Source organism: Clarias gariepinus, chromosome 8, assembly GCF_024256425.1.
Source record: "Clarias gariepinus isolate MV-2021 ecotype Netherlands chromosome 8, CGAR_prim_01v2, whole genome shotgun sequence".
NCBI lineage: Eukaryota > Metazoa > Chordata > Actinopteri > Siluriformes > Clariidae > Clarias > Clarias gariepinus.
This window is the reverse complement of record NC_071107.1, coordinates 840711-850962: the sequence shown is the minus strand read 5'-3', so window position 1 is coordinate 850962 and position 10252 is coordinate 840711. Positions and strand designations below refer to the sequence as shown.

General features: G+C 36.3%; 1 protein-coding gene across 1 annotated transcript; it reads left to right on the top strand.

Annotated features, from left to right (window-relative positions):
• Window positions 1-346: 346 nt before the first annotated feature.
• On the top strand, window positions 347-6703 carry LOC128529044 (deoxycytidylate deaminase-like). Its single transcript, XM_053502348.1, has 7 exons — window positions 347-384; window positions 1359-1441; window positions 3464-3545; window positions 4765-4894; window positions 5159-5275; window positions 5507-5603; window positions 6387-6703. Exons 2-7 carry the CDS (start codon window positions 1383-1385, stop codon window positions 6442-6444), a joined length of 543 nt encoding a protein of 180 aa, XP_053358323.1. The 5' UTR covers window positions 347-384; window positions 1359-1382; the 3' UTR covers window positions 6445-6703.
• The last annotated feature ends 3549 nt before the right edge of the window (window positions 6704-10252 follow it).

Genomic DNA, 10252 nt, shown 5'->3' with positions numbered 1-10252 from the left:
ATTTTTCTGGTCCAGTTTCCAGTGAGGGAATGAAGTGACATGAACAATCAATATTAAGCATGTATGAGAAACTTTAGATTCTTAAAAAAAAAAAAAAACATGCTAATCAATAGTTTTAATTCACTGTAAAATAACTTTACAATACAAATACTGACAGAAAGAGTATGTGTATTTATCATGTATCATTCAGACAAATATCTTAAATTAATTCCAGAGATGATAGTTATGATGATAATTCTAAAACATATTTGTTTCGAAGGCGTGGTTAGATACATTCTTACACCCTAAATCTATCATCAGGTCTCTGCATTTTTTAATGACCATAGGAGTGTTTAAATAACACTTACTTGTTTCACATCTCCAAATCCTCAGAGAAGCCCAGAGGTGAGTGTTACCTTGATACAACAATAAACAGTTCAGTACCTTTTATAATCACCTATAAATTAAAATGCAAGTTATTTAAATTAACATTGCTATTTAAGTTATACAGTAGTGTCAGTATTTGTAAGATATAAAAAAATGTGAAGTTTCTAATATGGTAGAAATAACACACTTTCTGTTATAGCTAAGTAATCCATACCAGAAAAGTTTAATACTGTTACCAGGTTAATCATTTTCTTATATAATTTTATATAGCGATTCAAAATGTTTTATTTCTCTTGTTGGACAGCTATTCAGAAAACAAATACCGATTTTTTAGTGGGTTATTTTTTACATTCTAGAAAAATACTAGATTTTTTTTCTTCAAAATATAAAAAACATATGAAATTAGATAATTAAGTAACAACAACAGTAAAAATCAGTTGTTGTTTCAAGACATGAAGGTCAGTTGTTCTGGAACAGTTCTTGCAAGAACAGTATAGTCAAGTGTGTTTGCAAAACACATCAAGCACTATGATGAAACTGTCTCTCATGACGATCTTCCCAGGAAAGCAAGACGAACCAAATGATCAGGGTATACTGGCTGATTAGTACACTTCTGATGCTGAATGCTAAGTGGTTGGAACAGAGCAGAGGGGAATTGAGGTTGCTGCTGAGGTTCTTACACAAACAACCATTTTTTATATTGTGTCTTACAATAAAACAAACTAATAAAATATATATATTCTTTTGTTACCTTCAATATAATATCATTAATCTTTATTATTTAATTTAATTTAATATAAGGGAATAAGGGCAGCCTCAAGACTGATGGATAGATATCAGCTATGAAAAAGTAGTAGTGGTTGGCTTTTACTTTATGATTTAGTTTTTTTTTATTAAAACATGCTTTCAGATGTTTTAGAAATGAACTTTTGTTCTACATGTGCTTGTCACAGTGTAGTAGAAATTAATTCATATGTTTTTTCGCTCCCCAGAGTAAGGAAAGCCAAAGTTGTTGGATGGCTAGTGGAAGCAAAAAAACTTGCAAAGACATGGAACAACCAGTACCACATATGCAGTAAGCTTGGAATATTTTTGTCCATATCAGTGTCATAGTCTGATTGGTGATAGTTTAAGACTTTTAGGTTTGTTATATCATGTAGCACAATCAGTCAGGATTTAGGCCTCATCATAGCACAGAGACAGCGTTGGTTAAAGTGGTAAATGACCTACTCCTGGCCTCTGATCAGGATTGCTAATAAAAGATTATGTGAAACTTCATGTCTTATGGCTGCTACCATTAGGGGCCACCACAGCGAACCATTTGTCTTCATCTAACTCTGGAGCTAGTATAATGTCTACCATATTTTCTCCTGTCATTTCAACCGCCCGCATGTCCTCCCTCACCACATCCATAAACCTTCTCCTGGGCCTTCCTCTTCTTTTCCTGCCTGGCAGCTCCATCTCTAACATTCTCCTCTCGATATACCCCTCACCCCCCTCTGTACATGTCCAAACAACCTTAATCTGGCCTCTATAACTTTGTCCCCAAACCATCCTCCCTGCACTGTCCCTCTAATATGCTCATTCTTAATCCTGTCCAAAGCAAATCAAAGCATATTCAGCTCTGCCACCTCCAACTCTGCTCAGCTCTCATGTCTCTTTGTCAGCGACAACGTCTCCAAACCGTACAACTTTGCTGGTAACACTACCGTCCTATAAACTTTCCCTTTCATTTTCTCCCAAAAACAACAGGGAATAAAACTGTCCAGGTCAAATTCCACTGAGAGGCAATGGCACCAACCAACCTGGAGCAAATCTGGGAGGAAGAATGAATATTCCAAATATCCAAATATATATATATATATATATATATATATATATATATATATATATATATATATATATATATATACACTACCATTCAAAAGTTTTAGTTTTTAAGTTTTTTTGTTTGTTTAGTGATTTATTTTCTACATTCTACAACAATACTGGGGATTTCAAAACAACAACAAAAACAACAGGTAATTGTTATTTTAAGACACAGAGGTCAGCCTTTCTGTAATAGTTCTTGCAAGAACAGTTTTGTCAAGTGCATTTGCAAAATCCATCAAGCACCATAATGAAACTGGCTCTCATGAAGGCCGTCCCAGGAGGGCGAGACCAAAACCTATCTCTGCCGCAGAGGAGAAGTTCATTAAGAGTTTTCAGCCTAAAAAATCTAACCAATTAACAGCACCCCAGATTAGAGGCGTTATGAAGTCTTTACAGAGCAGAAGTAGCAGAAACATCTCACCATTAACTGTTCAAAGGAGATTAATGCATTTTTTGGACGCCTACAGCATTCCTTTACAATGTAGAAAGAAATAAAAATCAGGAACCATCATGGAGTTAGAAAGTGTTCTAAAACTTTTGAACGGTAGTGTGTATATATATATATATATATATATATATATATATATATATATATATCCTCATAAACAGTTGAACTGGATCTTACAACCGTAAATCATTATTTGCACAACCGTCTTACAACCGTCTTTTAATAATTGTTAATTGTTATTTGCACAAATCGAACACCTAGTATCGTACTGTATATTGTGTAAAAGCACCACCATGCCTCCATCAAACTCCCTACATGCACATTCATTACTACTATACTACTTTGTTTTTGCACTACCTAGTACATATGATGCACACAGGGCTAATTGTCCTACTTTTATCCCTTTATGTACACTATACTCAGGATCTCCCGCCTTATTTAATCATAAGGAAATTGTTGTGTAATTACTGTGTAATTACTTGTACAGTGTTTTAGGTTTGTCTGTACTCTGAGAGCTACAAACAGCCGGAACCTTGTGTGACTCAACATAGTTGGCGAATAAAACCCGATTCTGATTCTGACATATATTCTACTCACAATAAGCTTTTCCTATTTCCTAGTTTCATTTTCAGATCCAGAGCTTTTTACTTTCAGTAACTATAAACAATAGAATAAACAATTTACTGCATAAATACTATAAGCATGTTTGCTATGATGGCAATCAGGTGACATATAACTGTAACATCATCACTCTTTTTTTTTTCAAACCCTCTACAGGGCAGCTGAAACAGACAATGATGTATATTTTATGACTGTTGCCCTTCTCTTTGCCAAGAAGAGCCCTGATCCCAACACAAAGGTATTACATTGTTTAAACTAAGTGCTCCACGTGTAACCCCCTAATTACTGCCTTTCTATAAGGTCAACAAGTACCAATGAGAGTAAAGTGTTTAAAATGATGGCCCACAACTGCTGTCACACTTAAATGATTGAGATCATTAAACCAATGTTAATATTGCACAAAGACAATCAGTGTAAATACAAAATGCAGTTTTAAACAATGATTTCATTTATTAAGGAAAAAGCTGTCCAAACCTGCCTGGCCCTATGTGAGCCACCAAGTTGCCACCGTTGGGCCCTTGAGCAAAGCTCTCAACCCTCAATTTCTCAGAAGTATAATGAGATAAAAAAAATTAAGTTACTCTAGATAAGGGCATCTGCCAAATTCTGTAAATATAAATTTAAAGAATTGCAGGCCTCACTCACCTCAGTTAAAATGGCATCCGTGGGCGAATTCCAAGGCGAAAGCAACTGCTGACTAAAAAGAACACAAAGGCTCGACTCACATTTGCAAAAAAAATAAAATAAAACATCTTGAATATGCCTTTGGGCAAATATTCTGTGAACTGATGAGACAAAAGTTTTTAAAGGTGTGTCTCCTGTTACATCTGGCAAAAAAATAACACAGCATTTTGTTAAAAAGAACATCATACAAACAGTCACACATGGTGGTGGTACTGTAGTGTGATGGTCTGCAGCAGGATGTGTTGCAATTGATGGAACTATGAATTCTGCACTTAACTAAAAACTCTTGAAGGAGAATGTTCAGCCATCAGTTTGTGACATACAATAAAGCTCAAGTGCCCTTGTGTTATGTAGCAGGACAATGATTCAAAACACACCAGCAAGTCCACTTCTGAATGGCTCAAAAAATACAACAAAATGAAATTTTTGCAGTGACCTAGTCTGGACTTAATTCTAATTAACATCCTTAAACAAGGCATTCATGCTTGAAACCCCCCCAATGTGGCTAACAAGCACAGTTGTTGACACAAAGGGTGGCACAACCAGTTCAGAGGGCAATTAGTTTTTTCACATACGGCCAGCTCGGTTTGTTCAGATTTTTTCCCCTTAGAAATGAAATCTTATTTACTTGAGTTATCTTTGTGCAGTACCTTTGCAGAACATGCACAGAATAAAAAGGATTAAAAAGGATTAAATTGTGTTTATATCGCAAAATCATTGTTGTTTAACTTAATGTTGTAGAAATCTATTATGATGATGTATTTTTTGTGTAGGTGGGTGCGTGCATTGTTAACCAGGAGGGGAACATTGTGGGTATCGGCTATAACAAAATGCCCAATCGCTGCAATACCAGCTTTCCCTGGGAACGTAAAGGTGATGAACTGGACACTAAATATCCATACGGTGAGTTTACTGCAGCCTGCTCTAAAATGTAACGTTTCACTGTTAACTGTTGCAGGGCTAATCTGATGTTTTGGCACCTTTGTAGTTTTTAAGTAACTTAAAAGTCCAGTGACAAGATTTTACTCCTGTCCTCTGCTCAGTGTTAGGTAAATAAGTACAATGATGACATCTAAAAAACAACATAATATCCTTAATAGTCTTAGCTTAGCAGACTTTAAAATGTTCAGTTTTTCTTTAATCAAGTACAGTATGTGTTGGTTCCAGTGTGCCATGCAGAGCTGAACGCTGTGATGAATAAAACCTCAGTAGATGTGAAGGGATGCACTATTTACGTCACTCTGTTTCCCTGTAATCAGTGCGCCAAAATCATCATCCAATCGGGTAACAAATAATACACATACCTCTGCAACATGCATTTTACACAGTTTGCAATGTAAATCTGTCTTATAGCAAATTTTCATATTTAATCAAAATATAATTACTATGACTATACCTAACTAACTGAGAGAGAAAGAAAGAAATAAAGAAATATATATATATAGCGAGAGAGAGAGAGAGAGAGAGAGAGAGAGAGTCAGTATACATTTGCATAAATTGGTGTTTTTACTGCAGGTATTACTGGTGTGGTTTATTTGACTAATAAATACAAAGATGAACCGGACACACAAGCAGCAGACAAACTGCTCAAAGCAGCAGGTGTTGAACCCAGGTGGGTCTCTGAGAGATAGTGTGTGTGTGTGTGTGTGTGTGTGTGTGTGTGTGTGTGTGTGTGTGTGTGTGTGTCGATCTACTGATGGAATTGAATTAAATCTTACACTTATGTTTGTTTGTACCTGCATGTCATGTTTATTAAAATAATAAGGTCCATCTGCCTAATATTTGTTGCTTAGTCTGTACAAATAACAGAATTGTGACAGTAGTTACCTTTAAATGCTTAACTATTAGTGGTTAGTGTATCAGCATAAATAAGACAGCCTGAAATGTGTGACACAGCAATGGCGTGTCATGGTAATTAAGCAATAGCACATTCCAGATTGTGCTGAACACAGCTGTTATGTCACATGCTAATAATCAGTACAACAGCACAACCTTGAGTGTGATATTGCTTTTATTTAACAGTTCCACAAAAACTTTACACACAATAAATTTACAGTAGCAAGAAAATGTTTTTAGTAAGCAGCGGCTTCCTTTGTGGTCTCCTTTCACATTCTATGAGAAACTGGCAGGGGTGGTGTTAAATTGTGAAATAATCCTTTTATTTTCGTCTTAATAAAGACATAAGCAGGGACTTGAAGTGGAATAGTTTTATTGAGGCTTCACTTAAATACACAGGCGGGCCATTCAATTCTTGGATGCACTACAAGGACAATGTAACACTATAACAGTCTGAACATTAAATGTGCAAATTTATTATAATTTTGACAATTTTAACTGTTATAAATGTCATCAATTTGCAAGTGGTGATTAGTTCCTTTTTTGTGTATTTTTTTAGGCAATTTCAGTTAAAGGATAAACTCTCAGACTTGCTGCATTCCATCAAACCAGAGTGAACAACACTGAGACTGCACTGCTCACCGATGAAATATTGAATATTACTTATACTCTTAGCATTCCTAAAATAAAAATTATTTAGTAGGTGGTGATGCGTAAATCTGTTTAAATACTGCAATATAAATCAAACATACAGTAGCCCTTTAACTTTAACTAATGTTGCCTTAATCAAACTCTATTGATTAAATTCAAAATAATAATAACTTGATGTTAGTTTGATCTAAATGGGAAATATTAAATAAACAATAATTATCCACACTGTGTGTATGTTATTTTGTTAATTGACTGCTGTATATCTTTAAGGTGTACATAATTATCTTCACAACCCCATTTCCGTTTATATTTTCTTTAAATTCTGCTTTGTAGAGTAAAGATGCAACTTCCACATAGGCTAAGACAATGTCCTGAAAAGCTTGTCAGTGTTAAATCTGAATGGTGCTCTCCATTAGCCAATATTCTGTTGAAAATTATAATAAGGCGAAGTAAAATGAGGTCATTTACAGTGGCTTGCTAAAGTATTCGGCCCGCTTGAACTTTCCACATTTTGTCACATTACAGCCACAAACATGAATCAATTTCATTGGAATTCCACGTGAAAGACCAATACAAAGTGGTGTACACTTCAGAAGTGGAACGAAAATCATACATGATTCCAAACATTTTTTACAAATAAATAACTGCAGAGTGGGGTGTGCGTAATTATTCAGCCCCCTTTGGTCTGAGTGCAGTCAGTTGCCCATAGACATGCCTGATGAGTGCTAATGACTAAATAGAGTGCACCTGTGTGTAATCTAATGTCAGTACAAATACAGCTGCTCTGTGACGGCCTCAGAGGTTGTCTAAGAGAATATTGGGAGCAACAACATCATGAAGTCCAAAGAACAAACCAGACAGGTCAGGGATAAGGTTATTGAGAAATTTAAAGCAGGCTTAGGCTACAAAAAGATTTCCAAAGCCTTGAACATCCCACGGAGCACTGTTCAAGCGATCATTCAGAAATGGAAGGAGTATGGCACAACTGTAAACCTACCAAGACAAGGCCGTCCACCTAAACTCACAGGCCGAACAAGGAGAGTGCTGATCAGAAATGCAGCCAAGAGGCCAATGGTGACTCTGGACGAGCTGCAGAGATCTACAGCTCAGGTGGGGGAATCTGTCCATAGGACAACCATTAGTCGTGCACTGCACAAAGTTGGCCTTTATGGAAGAGTGGCAAGAAGAAATCCATTGGTAACAGAAAACCATAAGAAGTCCCGTTTGCAGTTTGCCACAAGCCATGTGGGAGACACAACAAACATGTGGAAGAAGGTGCTCTGGTCAGATGAGACCAAAATGGAACTTTTTGGCAAAAAATGCAAAACGCTATGTGTGGCGGAAAACTAACACTGCACATCACCCTGAACACACCATCCACAATGTCAAATATGGTGGTGGCAGCATCATGCTCTGGGGTGCTTCTCTTCAGCAGGGACAGGGAAGCTGGTCAGAGTTGATGGGAAGATGGATGGAGCCAAATACAGGGCAATCTTGGAAAAAAACCTCTTGGAGTCTGCAAAAGACTTGAGACTGGGGCGGAGGTTCACCTTCCAGCAGGACAACGACCCTAAACATAAAGCCTGGGCAACAATGGAATGGTTTAAAACAAAACATATCCAAGTGTTAGAATGGCCCAGTCAAAGTCCAGATCTGAATCCAATCGAGAATCTGTGGCAAGATCTGAAAACTGCTGTTCACAAACGCTGTCCATCTAATCTGACTGAGCTGGAGCTGTTTTGCAAAGAAGAATGGGCAAGGATTTCAGTCTCCAGATGTGCAAAGCTGGTAGAGACATAACCTAAAAGACTGGCAGCTGTAATTGCAGCAAAAGGTGCTTCTACAAAGTATTGACTCAGGGGGCTGAATAATTACACACACCCCACTTTTCAGTTATTCATTTGTAATCATGTATGATTTTTGTTCCACTTTTCACGTGTACACCACTTTGTATTGGTCTTTCACGTGGAATTCCAATAAAATTGATTCATGTTTGTGGCTGTGATGTGACAAAATGTGGAAAAGTTCAAGGGGGCCGAATACTTTTGCAAGCCACTGTATAGAAAGCAGGCAACTGAAAGCAGGCAACTTGTTTGAGCAAGGACTTGTGGCTTCATTCAGCTATTAGTGTTGGGATGTCAAGGACTCGCCAGTTCCAGTTAATTTCAGTGAATTAGAGCTTAGTCAGGGCTCTGTACAGGACACTCAACCTTAACACTTCATGTCATGGTCATGCTGAAACAGGTTTGCTACTGCATGCAAAGACAATCTACAAAATTGTGCGTTTCTAACTTAGCGGTATGACATACAGTTTATGGATGTAATGGTCAGGGAAAACGTCTGAGCAACAGTATCACCTGTTGCCTGAAGTAATTTGGTGCACAGACACTGTAGGAGAATCAGATACAGTAGTACCTTAAGGTGAAATTTCGTATTGTAAAATTAATTTTCCCATAGAAAATAATGTAAATGCAGGTAATCTGTTTTAGCCATCCACAGAATATTACCAATATTACTAATTTCCAACACTACAATCATATTTTATTCATAAAACCAATCAAAACATTTAGAAAACACATGTAAATGAAGTGAAATATAAAATAAAAAGGCATTAAACTTCACTTAACCCTAATTTATGATCCCTCTTAAAAACCAAACTGAAAGCGTCTCCCTTTTGTTCCATGTGCTATGTCTTGACTAAATCTTGTACAACAAGCAAAAAAAACAAAAAAAACAATCACAAACAAAAATATTGCCTTTTATATATCTTGGGTTTCCACTGAACAAGTTTTGGACGGCTACCAGGCGTATACACAACCTAGCCGGTGTTATGCGCTAAAACAATTCACACATATAAATGCCCCCTGACTCGACCCCATTAACCCTAAAAAGGATATACAGTAACATTAAATTAAACATCAAAAGTAATGAACTTGTCACTACTCTTTTCTAATACAGCACAGCTAAAACATTACTGGCATTTCTGTTTGCCTCGGTTCGTTAGCTTGTAAGCCAAAAATAGGAAATGCAAGGAAAATGTCTTGGAACATCTCATCCTTAATTATTTCATTATCAGATTATCTTCAACACTTTATGGAGTTCTGCTTCCTCTGCTTTTAGTTTCCTCTAAGTTTTCCTCATTTTAAAAAAGCAAGACAGTTAAAAATACTTTCAGGTTGATTGGGACTGGATGAGGCCCAGTTTAACAGGGTTCCTGGTGTAGTTCTGTACATTGCAATTTGAGATCAGACATTTTCATGCTAAATTACTTTTTCATATTTGACAGCCAGGTTTTCTTTGTTAATTTCAGTTACACTAATTTATCTGTTCCTCTGAACTCAGGGCTGTAGCCTGTTCTCAGTTTGGGCTCTCTAAGGTGGAAATTATAGCTGGTCCAACATAAGCTGATTGATCAAGTCTGGCATTTGATGTAAGAGTGAATGAGCTGACAAAAACATCATGTAATTATTGAAGGCAGTTATTATACAATATTACATAATGATATAAACTGTAGGTTTGCTCACGAACTACAAGTAGTGTACTGTTGCTTGTTTGATTATGAATTATGTACTGTTATCTACCAAAGTAAAATAATTTTTGCTTTTTAATCCTTAATCTGGTGAAGAGCGGCACCGAATAACTGTGTTAGTGGCAGTATTAGTAGTGCATGAAAAACATGTTTGTAGAAACATGAATTCTTGTATTTTTTTTTTTTTTATGTTTAAATAAATTGCTTTTAAATTTAGCTATGTTTATATACACATTTTGGAAAAA